The sequence below is a fragment of the Prionailurus viverrinus genome, chromosome C1, assembly GCF_022837055.1.
Source record: "Prionailurus viverrinus isolate Anna chromosome C1, UM_Priviv_1.0, whole genome shotgun sequence".
NCBI lineage: Eukaryota > Metazoa > Chordata > Mammalia > Carnivora > Felidae > Prionailurus > Prionailurus viverrinus.
Window position 1 is genome coordinate 27,274,186 of NC_062568.1, and position 13,906 is coordinate 27,288,091.

Here is a 13,906-nt window from a genome sequence, read left to right on the forward strand (position 1 = left end):
CCTTGAACCTGGAAGTTTTTACAGCCTCGCTTATCTAGTGCCTGTTTTTCTTTGGAATTATTTATCAGATTAGAGCAGCATAGGAGGTTTTTCAAAAACTGTTTTTGTGATAGAGCTACTGAAATATAACTGGTCATAAAAAATGAAAATTTTATCTCAATTAATAACTCAGAAGAAGCTTGGAACTGTGGTATAATGGAGGAGTAATTGAGATGTTAATTAAGGGATCTTCTCATTGCCTAAATTATTTATGGGCTTTGAGAATACTCATTCCAGGTTGCTCTGCCTATAACCAAATTGTGATTGTGTGAAACTGCATCACTTTTGTCTTGCAAATCCACCCAGTTGTAATTATAACACAACACACTGTGCAGTTGTCAGACTTTAGTAGGCATAAAGAATATGTGGGATGGCTCGTTAAAAATGTCTTAGGACCCTGGAAATTAGTATTCAGTAGACATTAGACAGACCATCTTAAAACGGACTTTAAAAGAAGCACCCCAGATAATTTTAATGTAGGTCGTCAGGAGACCACAACTGGAAATAGATTGCCAATCAGCATCAAGTCCAAACTCTGGTATGGCTTATAATTTTGCTGATAATTCCTTTCCAGCCCCATTTTCCATGGGTCTACACCACATATCTTATGCTCCAAAAATGTTAAGTCGCTTAGAATTCTCAACGTGTCTTACTTTGTCACAGCTTTATGCCCTTGCACATCGTGGTCCCTCTGTCTAAAACACTCTTCCCCTTCTCTGCCTTGCACATTCATTCTTCAGGTCTGGACTGAAGCGTCATCCCTTTCCAGTCTCCTCAAACTAAATTAAACTATAGTCGCATAACATACCCCTGTTGTAGTACTTAACACAGTGTTTTATCATTGTTGGTTTCCTTGTCTGCCCCCTACTAGATTATACATTCCTTAAAGACAGAGGCTATCATGTCCATCTCTCTTCCCCCAGTGTCTAGCACACAGCAGGTGTACAGCAAACATTAAATTAAATCAAAGCTTCTCTTGCCTCTTTGGAACATTGAGCATGTTAGACCTGGAGAAATGCTGTAGTGGCAGCTTTGTACTGCATTCTGGGAGTTTTCATGTGGTTTTAAGTACATATATACATACATATGTATGTATGTATATATATTTTTTTTAACAAAAAAACAATTATTTTCGAATTGTTAAAGGGACAAAAGTTTCAGTAATAAATAAGGCACCTTTGTTTAATACCATGTATTTTTCTTGCCACTCTCTAAACATATGACTTGGACTTCAATTTCCATTTGTGTAATTATCTCTACATAATATTCACAGTAGTCCTCTAAATATTAGCCCCTTCCTAATAACTTTTACACAGTTAAAATACCATTTCTGAGTAAAATACCATTTCTCCCCCTACCCCTTTGCTTCTGTGTTTGAAAATACGGTTGCCTTCTGGGGGAAAAATAGACTTGGCTTTCAAAGTCATATATATGACCTTAGTCCTCTTAAAACTCACTTTTTCAAACTCTTGTTTTATTTGAGTCAGTGTCATGACAGTTTTATAAACACAGGCTTTCTCCTTTGCTCTTTATAATTTGTCCTACCTGGAATATATTTATTCAAATTCTTAAATCCTACTCTAAGCCCGGCCTTCTTGATAAAGATCACCATTCTATCTCACAGTGAGAAAATTGAATAGTAAACCAAAATATCTCCCAAGAGGAAATCTAATAGGGAAAATATGTTTAAATAATTAACTTCATAGAAAATTTAGTGGAAATAATATTGTTTCTTACTAAGGAATACTAAATGAATTGTTTTGTTGTGTGTAGTAGAGCTTGCTATATGTAAGTTTTAACCCGTAATAATTGAAGCACAATTATTGACTTATCTGTAAAATGAAACCCAACCTGCATATAAGCAACAGTGGATCATTCCCCCATTATTTTTGTTTTTACTACATGAAAAAAATAAATGTAAGTTAGCTTAAAATATTAGTTCATTCATTATTACCTGCAATCTGTGATTTTCCTCTAATAAACGTATGATTTTGAAATAATCAGGCAACCAAACCTTCTCATTACCTGACTCCTAACCCTTCCTCACTTTTTCCAGTTGGGTATTTACTAGACATCTCTCAATCTATCTTCAAAACAGAATCTACACCCTCCCCCCACTTCCTGCTCCAAGGAATAGCAGGCAGGACTGTGTGGTTGGAGGGTAGAGTGGGAAGAGAGGTCACAGAGGTCCCTGAAGTCCAGGATTACTCAGGGTTTTCTTGATCTGCCAGTGACTATGGATTTTATTTTATATTCAGCAAGTCTGCCCTTTGGGGAATAAACCTTTTCATTTGTGTTAGGGTACATTTATTTTTTCAGAACATAATTTCCCTCAGATGTAATGGAGCAGGGAATTAAAGTGAATATTCCCCTCACCCCCAAAGTACCTAATCTAATAGTCATAGGATAATTTAATAGTATTCTAGTATGCATTATAATTTAAAAACAAGAGTCATAAGTTCTATTTTCTTTTCCTTAATTTTTTCGTCTTTGGAGGGACAGTTGACTGTTGTATTATTTTATTTGCATTTTCTGATGTTATTTCCAGTAGGGGCATTATGTTGGGAAAATTCAGATTTAGAATTGCGATCTAATTGGAGACAGGTATCAATGTGTAATAAGGAATGAATTTCTGTACCAGATTTGCTGACTTTAACAGTACAGCCAAGACAACTTTGGGGGGGAGTGCTATTTGGTGTGTGTAAAAATTAGAAATGATGCCATTTCTGGGTGTAGGAGAATAAAGATCAACTTCAGCTTCTAGAGAATGGAGAATGGTATTTTAGGGTGTAGATATGTTAAGAAATATTTTATGACCTAAATTTTTTTTGGAAAAGTCTCTGGATAAGTGTCTTAAGTTAATTTTTATAGAATAACCCATGTAGTGACAGAAATTCAAGAATGGAAAAAATTGGCAAAAGTTACATAAATAGTAAAAGTCAAATAGTTGCTTCATGATTTCCATATTGCTCCCTAGCCATATTTTCCTCTACTTTAATCTGTAGTAATCCAGGTAAAACTATTAATGAAAATATTTAAAGAGATTTAATAAATCTGAATAATTATTCAGTTTGAGTAATAGGAAAAAACTCAAAATTAACACACTAGTCTTTGATGTGGAGGCTATAGTTCTGTTTGTTCTGTGATAATTTAAAATACTTATATTCATTTTGAACTATTTCACATATGCTCTACAAAATTATATGCAAAATTATATTCCTATTTTTTTCCAGTATAGCATTTTCCTTATGGGCAATTACAGTGTATGCTCAGAAGGGAAGTACAGGCATAATCATTATCTCAAAGCAGAATTCCTGCTAGAATATTTTAGCTTCTGGGTTATTCCAGTGTATTTAATTTTAAGATTAGGAAGGAAGAGGAAGTTGACTTTTAAATTCCAGTTTTGTTGCTTTTTGGTCTTCATTATGAAGACTGGGTATTACTACCCCTAGATGTTCTCAAGCTAGCAACTGTTATTTGAGTAATTAAATTACCTCGTCAGGTTTTTCTTTGTACAAACATTTTATGTCTTTCTGGTATATTTAGTGATTAAGTATGATATCAGTTTTCTGTTGAGATAGATCTGTAATTCATTAATGAATAAAAATCCTTGAACTATTAACACAAGTGAATTATAAAAACCAAATTTCTTTAAGACTCAAATGTATGAATTGGGGAATTAGTGGATATATTTTCCATTTGTCAAGACAGAAAGCCCTGGTCGGGGGGCAGGGCGCCAGGGTGGCTCAGTCCTTTAAGCATCTGACTCTTGATCTCTGCTCAGGTCTTGATCTCATGGATCATGAGTTCAAGCCCCACCTCGGTCTCTGTGCTGACAACGCAGAGCCTACTTGGAATTCTCTCCCGCTCTTGCTCTCTCTCTCTCTCTCTTTCAAAATAAATAAACTTAAGAAAAAAAGAAGGTCCTGACTTATACATGTTTAAGGTAGTGAAATTAAGATGAGAGTTATCAGTTTACATTAGAGATATTGCTAAGCTATGATCCTTTGTAGTATTAAGCTTAAGAAAATTATTTTCCTTAAGTGATTAAATGGGATATGATCTGATTTTCCACATCCTTAGAACTAAGTTCAATTTGATTTTGCAGCGTTATTTGACTCTGCAAAATTTTATCTAGTAAAATAAGGTTTAAAATTTAGTTTCATGATACTTCATTAGACAATGAAATTCCTCACATAGCATACAACCACATTTTAAGGATCACAATTTTGTTGATTGTTGCTTTGGAAGTATAATATGTATACAAATTCTTATTTGAGATTAGGATATCTTTAATCTCTGAGGAATTGTTTAAACCAACTGACAGGCAGTATTCCAAATATTGCCTAGATCCACTGGAACAAAATTAGTGTTTCAGAAATGTGAGTCAAGAGTATGGAATATAAAATGATGATATTCATTGTGTCCCTGGGAAAGTTAGTAGGTATTACTCCAAGTTGAAGGTAAAGGACTTGGGGTCAAATTAATTTGGAATATGTTGGTTTAAGCAAAGGTAATCTGTACTAAAGATGTCTGAGAGAGAGCCAAGCCAAGAAACAGACTCTTAACTGTAGAGAACAAAATGATAGTTACCAGAATGGGGAGATGGGTGAAATGGGTAATGGAGATTAAGGAGTGTACTTGTGATGAGCACTGGGTAATATATGGAATTGTTGAATCACTCTGTTGTACATCTGAAACAAATATGACACTGTATGTTAACTGTACTGAAAATTTAAAAGATTTTTCAGAGCCTTTATATTGAAATATAATAATCAGATTAATATTGCTTTAAGAACTTTAAGTATCTGGTCAGTAATTGATCTTTGTTTTGTGTAATCTTTTTTGCCTCCTCAAAACAATGTGTAGGTTCCGTGTCAGATATCCTATGATTAATGAGAAGGAAAATATCTCTTCTTTCATGAAATTACACTTGAAAAGTCATACATATAGGAAACTTTGTATAGGAATTTAAAGTTTTCAATGCCAGTTTTCTAAAGTTTTTTAAATTTCAATCTGGTTCCTTCAATCTTGTAGTAACTAATGAGAAAATAAGATAGAAAGAATATAGGAGGAGGAACTAATTCAACAAACTAACCTAGATAAATACTTTGTTTTGTCTTTTCTCTGAAGTGATTTTTGGACTAAAGTTTTGCAGGATACATACTTTTTTTGCATCTAAACAGATTTTTACAGAATAAGTGAGATAATAACTTGCTGGATTGAAGTCTTCTGAAATTGTTTCTCTGTGGTGTTTGGAGTGTTATAGGATCAGTTAGTGGAGAAAACTGTACTACCATAAAATCCTCTGATTAATGGGAGGGCTCTGCAATTTTAGAATTACTGTTAACTTGTGATTCTGGTCATAATCTGATACATTTCGCTTTTTCACAATGTCCTAAAAATTTGAGACTTAAGTGCTCATTCCTATTCACTTGTCAGTCCTGTCTCCATTAATGATTTCTAGTTCCTTTGTGTAATGTGATCTCTAGTTTTGAAGATTTAACTCCGGAAAGTTGCAATATATATCACAAGAGATACTGCATAATTTTCAACTTCAGCCTGTTACTCTTCATTCTACTCAAATATCTGTATTTCAGATGGAGCAGCTATCAGATGAAGAAATTGACCATGGTGCTGAAGAAGACAGTGATAAGGAAGATCAGGACCTGGACAAAATGTTTGGAGCCTGGCTAGGGGAGCTAGACAAACTCACTCAGGTTAGAAATAGTACTTGAAAAATTATTCGATGATTTTAGTCATCACTGTGTGCTAAAAGTTTACTGTGTGGACATAAGGATATGGATATAGGTTTCATTTTTAAATACTGGTACAAAGGGAAAATGTACAAAACATTCAAAAGTCAATGAATGGTAACTCTAGAACACAGTGTTATCTTCTGTGGTTATTTTAAGAAGTCTAAAAACAAAAAAAATACTTGTTGCAGAAGTTCTGTTCATCTAGAGGGATTACTTAAAATCTCTTTTGTAAATTGAGATTGCTAGCTAAAAAAGTTTTAAAACCTAAAATCTAAAAGTCTAAATTTTAGCAAATCTTATTACATAACTTAGTAAATATGAATATATTTTACAACATAAGTAATGTCTTCATATGCAAGTATTTTCTATTACATAATTCTAGAATACTGACAAAACTTCATTCCTGGCTGCATTTTAAAATAGTGGCAAAGCTTTTTCATCTTGTTTTATTGGATCTTGGGTTTAAAAAAGGTGGAATAGTGGGGTGCCTGGGTAGCTCATTTGGTTAAGCATCCAACTCCTGATTTCAGCTCAGGTCATGATCTCACAGTTGGTAAGTTTAAGACCCACGTTGGGCTCTGTGCTGACAGCACGAAGCCTGCTTGGGATCCTTTCCTCCTCTCTCTCTGCCCCTCACCCCCGTTCTCTCTCAAAAATAGGTAATAAAACATTTTTTTTTAAAGGTGAAATAGTAACTCCATGTTATTTCACTGCAAATGGCATTTCTACTGGTTTGGTACTTGTATTCTTCCCAGTGTTTTAAATTTCTTGCCATATAATGTAAAGAGCCACTCACCAAAAAAGTTGGCTCCTAACCTAATGCTGTGACTGTTTTGTTTTATAAAATTTTTTTTAATGTTTATTTATTTTTGAGAGAGACAGAGTGTGAACAAGGGAGGGGCAGCGAGAGAGGGACACAGAATTCGAAGCAGGCTCCAGGCTCTGAGTTGTCAGCACAGAGCCTGACGCAGGGCTTAAACTCATGAACCATGAGATCATGACCTGAGTGGAAGTCAAATGCTTAACTGACTGAGCTACTGGGCATCCCATTGATTTTTTTTGTTTTTTGTTGTTGTTGTTTTTGGTTTTTTATTGTATAAATGTGTCTTTAGAGACAAAATCAAAACCATTGCATGCTGTGGCTCACTGCTAACAAGTTGCTTTTCAACACTTTAGAAATTTTCAAAAAATGGTTTATGTACTTTATTAGCGGCTTAAACCTCAAGTTTTTGTTTCATTATTTTAATTTACCACAAAGTGTCATCTGTGCACCTGTATCATACATACTGTGTTAATGGGATTGTCAACTTTATATTAAATTGAGTTTAACTTCTAAGTGGTTGGTGAATCCTCTAAAATCATTTGTAAAAATTTTTGTGTATTTGCCTTTTCTTGGAAGAAGGGCCGTACATAGCTTTTACAAAATTCTCATGATACTTCCCCCCACCCTGCCCAAACACCCCAAAAGAGTTAAAAACCATACTACTTGGTTACCAATTTCTTGGTGTCAAGGAGTATTTCTATTTCCCTTGTTCCCCCAGCACTGTGGGCACAGCAGATAATTATAACAAGTATCTGTTTATTTGAACTGGTAAATAGATGGACTCTTAATATGTCCTCAATTATATTCAAGTTCTTTTACAGAAAATATTATCTACCTATTACTTTTCATTTCCACTGAGAGAAGCATTAGGACTTAAATTGCAGAAGAACTGGGTTTGAGGTTGAAAGAATTTCCTGACAGTTTTGTGAAACTTTGAAATAAGGCAGTGAATGGTTATAGAAATCCTTCATATGATAGCTTTAAAAACTGGTTGGACACTATCTGAATGGATTCCTTTTATCTTGAGACAAGTGAATAAAGAAGGCGCCATTCTAATCTAATTCCATGATTCTACAAAAAGACTATCCAGCATTCTTTTTGTATTTGAAATCTATTTGATTTTAAATAGAAATTAAAGTTTTAAAAGACTATTCCTAATATTTGCAAATTTATTTAAATAGACACCAACTACTGACCTTTCCCCTGAATTTCTCTGTTGTAAGCATCTTATATTCTTTATTGTAGAAAGGTTAGAGAGGAAAAGTGTCATTTAAAGAGTTAGCAAGATAACTTACAAGACACTGTCCTTAAGTACAGTGTAATCCTAGACTTACAGGCAGTATCACAGCTGGATTACATTTTGTCCTCCTCTTAATAGAGTTTGAGAAGAAAAAGGATATTCCGTCGTTTTTTGAAGTTGTAGCCACTCTCTGTTGAGATCTTAGGTCTTAGAACTTCTGGGGAAGATGGTGGAGTAGGAAGATCCTAAGCTCACTTGGTCTGATAGATACAGCTAGGTAACACCCACATCAGTGTAAATGACCCAGAAAATGACCTAAAGACTGGCAGAACAAACTCTCCGTAGCTAAATGTAGTGAAGAAGCCACATCCAAGAGAGAAGGAAGGGCAGAGACATGAGGGAGGGGCATCCTGGGTGTGGAGAGGGGAGAGAAGCAGATGCTCACATGAGGGACCCTGCATGAAGAAGACATATCCCCATACATTTGGCTTTGAAAACCAGAGGGGCTGAATGTCCCTTCTTATAATCAGTGGAGCTTAACACTTAGAACTTTAAAATCAGGGGGCTTGGCTCTGGGAGACCCAGAAGGGCTAGAGGAAACTGCCCATGAAGAGGCAGCACAACAAACAGCCCCACTGAGATAGAGCATAGAAGCAACAGTTTGAAAAACACTTGGGGTAAAGGAGAGGAGGATTTGTTTATTAATCTCAGAAATGTTAAAGGGGACTCTGAGTGGAAAGACCAAAAGTTAGGAGTGAGAAAAGTAGGAAGCACAAAAGCAGTAAAATAAGTATTTTTATAAAAATAAGTCAAGAGATTCACAAAATAAAAGGATGTAAAGTATGACACCATTCACCTAAAACATGAGGGGGAGAGGAGTAAAGAATGGGTTCAAGGGCACCTGGGTGGCTCAGTCGGTTGAGCGTCCGACTTCGGCTCAGGTCATGATCTCGCAGTCTGTGAGTTCGAGCCCCGCATCGGGCTCTGTGCTGACAGCTCAGAGCCTGGAGCTTGCTTCAGATTCTGTGTCTCCCTCTCTCTCTGCCCCTCCCCCCTCATGCTCTCTCTCTCTGTCAAAAATAAATAAACATTTAAAAAAATTAAAAAATTTTAAAAAAAGAATGGGTTCAAACTTAGGTGACCATCAACTTCATGTAGACTGCTATATACAGAAAATGTTATATACAAACCTAATGGTAACCATAAATAAAAAACCAGTAATACATATGCAAACAATAAAGAGAAAGGAATCCAAGTATATCACTAAAGAAGGCCAAAGAAAAAAAGAGACAAACCAAAATATAGATTCTAAACTATAGAGAACAAATTGATGGTTACCAAATGGGAGGGGATTGGTATAATGAGCACTGAGTAATGTATAGAATTGTGGAATCACTATATTGTACACCTGAAACTAATATAACAGTATATATTAACTAGAATTAAAACTAAAAAAAACAAGTTTTTAATAAAAATAAATACAAAGAAAAAAAATGATCTTGGATTTCACTCATTTTGAGTCCAGAATTTTGCCTTATCTTCAGGGTACTTCATACCAAGAATGAGACTATGCTGGACCAAAAACAAATCCCTTTGAGGAAAGAGATAACAGAATTCCCTGCATTGTTCCTTTCTATTTCTTATCTTTCCATGTCCATATTCATACGCTCAGATTATAATGAATTTATATAAAATGAGTTCATCACTTGAGGTATTCGGAATGATACTCACTCTGAACTAGGATGGTCTTAAATGCCTTAAAGTAAGCATGTATCTAACAATTGAAAAAAAAATTATAGCCAAAATAATATGAAAAACAATTATACTTTTCCTTAGGACTAGAAGGATTTAGGTTTTATTAACTATTCTATGAAAGTTCACCTAATCAAACTTTATCTTTTTTATAATCGAAGCCTGAAAATAATACAACTTATTAAACTTTCTTTTTTAAAGAGCTTAGATTCTGACAAGCCCATGGAACCAGTAAAAAGATCTCCTCTTCGTCAGGAAACAAATATGGCCAATTTTTCTTATCGCTTCTCCATATACAACTTGAATGGTAAGATGTAATTGGAAATAAAATGTAAAATAGCATACTAAATTATATAATGTGGAAGCAATGCAGTTACAGTTCTGAATAGCTCAATGTAAAAACTACATGCATAACTTCAGTAAGTTCGTATATTTCTTGGTTTGTGCATTTTATTACTAATTGAAATGATCACAGAACAAACTGAACTGGAACATAACTAAAATAGTTTTCTAGTGATTGATAATTTGACCAGGTACATACTCAAGTTGGAACCCTATGACAAACTTAATTGCATTGTTGTATTTTCATTGAAATAAAGTCCAGTGAAATTACCTGTTAGTTTTTAAATCAGCTCCTCTGGCCTTTATTTAATGTATTCTGCCTAATCAACTTTATAATATTTGGAATTGACATCGTAATCTGCAGTTTTTTTAGGCCTTGTATTTTTCCTTCTATGCTCTCAACTCTTCAGGTATTAACAGCTCTACCAAGGCACTGATCATATTAACAGCATATAGCCTACGGTAAAAAGTTGGATGGGGGATGTGGTTAAAATCGTGGGACAGTATATGATTTTTGCATTATTTTTATCTTTCAACTCATAATTCTATTCTCTGCTGATTACTATAAATCTTAAAAGATGGACTATTTGCTTCTAAAAATTTCTCTGTGAATTTAAAACAAAAAACTCTTAGAAATACATATTTGGTAGGCTTTAGGCCCAATAGGATACATTTCTTTGCTTCTTCCCCTGCATTCATTAGCAGATTTATAATAGAATGTATAAATTCTCATTCAGTGTGATCTGGACACATCATGTATATTGTTTATTGCAGAAGCTCTGAATCAGGGAGAAACTGTGGATCTGGATGCCCTGATGGCCGATCTTTGCTCAATAGAGCAGGAGCTCAGCAGTATTGGTGCAGGAAATAGTAAGCGTCAAATCACAGAAACAAAAGCTACTCAGAAATTACCTGCTAGCCGACATGCATCAAAACATGGCACTTTGAAAGGATTGTCGTCCTCGTCTAACAGAGTAACTAAAGTGTCACATGCCAACTACTCCCTGGATGACATCACTGCACAATTAGAACAGGCTTCCTTGAGCATGGATGAGGCTGCTCAGCAATCTGTACTAGAAGACACTAAGCCGTCAGTAACTAATCAGCACAGAAGAACAGCATCAGCAGGCACAGTGAGCGATGCTGAAGTGCGCTCTATTAGTAACTCCTCTCGTTCTAGCATCACCTCTGCAACGTCCAGCATGGACTCATTGGATATTGATAAAGTAACACGCCCTCAAGAACTGGATTTGACACATCAGGGGCAGCCAATTACTGAGGTAAGTAGATGGAACTTTTTTTCCTGGCATTTTAGTACTAAAAAAAAGGAGGAAATTATATTTTTTTAAACGTAGTTTTAATTAACTGTCTTTTTTTTTTCTACATTTAAAATTTGTCAAGGATCCCTCTAAGCTAAGTTTTCAAATCAGACTACAGAAGGAATATATTACCAGATACAGCAGTGTCACAATAATTAAGAGAGTTTCTTCATTTTATTCTTAGGCTGTTTGAAGCCCTTGAATTAATATCATTTGTTTCACATGATTTAAAAACTTGAAATGTGATTTATATTTGATGACATTTTGCAAAGCTGTTATAGTTGTTAAGCTGATAATAGTTGCTTTTAATGTATGTTTATTATAAAACAACTTATGAAAAAGATACTTATCACCACTGTAGTCCTCCAATATTCTATTTTGTTGTCAAAGAGTAAGTGTACTGTAGTGAAAAAAGCCAATGGACTTGGAATCAGAAAACTTGGTTCCAAGTGTTATCTTTGCCACTCACTACCATTAGGACCTTAAATGAGTTATTCAACCTCTGTGGACATCAATTTCTCCGAAGTAAAATGGAGCTAATAGCACAGGGTGTACTCCTCATATGGTGGTTCAGAGAATCAAAAGGGATAATATATGTGAATGGATTTTTAAAAGACAAAGTTTTTTGGATGTGTTGGGGCAAGAGTAAGAAATGGATATATGTTAAAATGAGTTTAGCAAAAGCTGAGTTTAGTGTAGGTAAATTCTTTATTGAATATTTTTGTCAAGAAGAAGGCAATATTATTACAGGGTAAACAGCAAGAAAGAAGAAAATCACTGTGGGCAAAATAAAGCCAGCCTTCCATTTGGTTTCTGTTTACAATGCTCTCTACCACAGGGTAAAATAATCTATTTGTGAATAGTCAATACTAAGGTAAAATCTTGGCAAACATGATTTAAAGAATCACAGAGAAATTTAAAATTTACACCTATTACTCAACATTATTGATTTTCCCCCCATTGGTTTAATTCATTAGATTAATTTCTATCAGTAACTCCTTGTACCCATTAATGTACCTAGCTTGTTCTGGGCACAGTGCGGCATAAAAGAAACATGGATCATGGTGGTATGGAGATAAACTTGAGTTTTATTGCTTGTAAAGAATACGTACATTATATCAATCTAAAAAATAAACTTTGACTTATTTAAAATGAAGCTCATTTAAGTGGTATGTATATTATATAGAGAACTTAAAAATTGATTTCTGTCTTACGGTATTTGGGGATTATATTTAGCACCAGCTCCATTTCTGTCTTTTAGATTTACCCTTTGGAATATGAGCAATATTTTGTTAGGGCTATGCTTTCTTGGTTATTCTGTGTTTTATATATTGATATTCCTTCTTTCTAATCAGGTTATTTTGAGTTGGGTCAAGATGTATGTGGTCAGGTTATGAACTAATCATTAAGTATCTTTGTGTTTCATCTGTAAAAATATACTCATTATATAAATTCATACAATAAAATGAAAAATGAAAAATCCTCTCCCAGCAAACTCTTCAAATGTGACCTTGTGGCATTCATAGGCAAGGATGCCTGTGTTCAGTAGTATCATGTTTAATGTAAGACTTCAGTATAAAGTTTGGTGAGTAAACCAGGAATAAAGCAGGGAAAGAGTTGAAGCCTTCTCTATCCAGCCTGTTCTTTTGCCTTGCCTGGATGAGTAGAAAAGTGGTTTAACAAATCTGGAACTTGTTTTAGTGCACTTTTTTATGGATCTAGTCTGTTCTTCAAATTAAGAAAACCAGTTGAGGCTTACTAGATCCCAAACCCATGTATCAAATTGTCCCTACACTCAAATACAATTTTTAAAGCATATTTTAATTACATTTGCATGCATGGAGTTTAAAGAGCTCAATAGTTCTGTGAGGGTTGTTACAGAAAACAGTGCTACACATGTGTACAAACATGCTATATTCTCTCAGAGGTTAGAACTGTCTGCTCTTTTAGCTGATTCTCAGGGTATTTACATCTATATCATTAAATCTATACTTCTATTACTATTTCTTGATTTATTATAGTTATATGTGCTATCTTCTGACTTCTTGTTCTGGAAGATTAGGATTTAGACAATTCCTTTTTAGACAGCTCCTTTCCCTTCTCCCTTCCTATCCTCCCAGTGTATTTTGGTTGGGATACTATTCAGTGTTTGTATTATCATGACTGTATACATGCAGTTTGGTGCTAAATTCTATATGCCTGTCTTTTCTTTGTTTCTTTGTTTCTTTCTCTCTCTCTCTCTCTCTCTCTCTCTCTCTCTCTCTCTCTCTTTCTAAAATTTTTGGGAGAGATAGGGAGCAAGTGAGAGAGGGGTAGAGAGAGAGAGAGGGGGAGACAGAGAATCCCAAGCAGGCTCTGCAGTGTCCGCACACCGCCCAGTGCGGGGCTCAAACTCAGGAACTATGAGATCATGACCTGAGCCAAAATCAAGAGACGGACGCTTAACCCACTGAGCCACCCAGGTGCCCAAGGCTCTATGTGCTTTTATTACATTTCCTTTCTGGGACATTACATTTTGCTTACCTGGAATTAAAACTTGTCTTTAAGTTTAAAAACATACAGTTTTTTTGTATGTTTATCACTATTTCAACTCCAAACTTTCCCCCAGTTAATTAAGTCTCTTGGTTCAAAC

General features: G+C 34.9%; 1 protein-coding gene across 6 annotated transcripts in view; it reads left to right on the forward strand.

Moving 5' to 3' along the window:
* The window catches only part of RAPH1 (Ras association (RalGDS/AF-6) and pleckstrin homology domains 1), a 109,011-nt gene that overhangs the window by 36,380 nt on the left and 58,725 nt on the right, over positions 1-13,906 (forward strand). For all 6 annotated transcript variants that reach the window (XM_047872755.1, XM_047872759.1, XM_047872754.1 and 3 more), the window contains exons 2-4: positions 5,640-5,759; positions 9,815-9,920; positions 10,730-11,235. In XM_047872755.1, the coding sequence (XP_047728711.1) occupies positions 5,640-5,759; positions 9,815-9,920; positions 10,730-11,235 (732 nt within the window). The remainder of the gene's footprint in view (positions 1-5,639; positions 5,760-9,814; positions 9,921-10,729; positions 11,236-13,906) is intronic.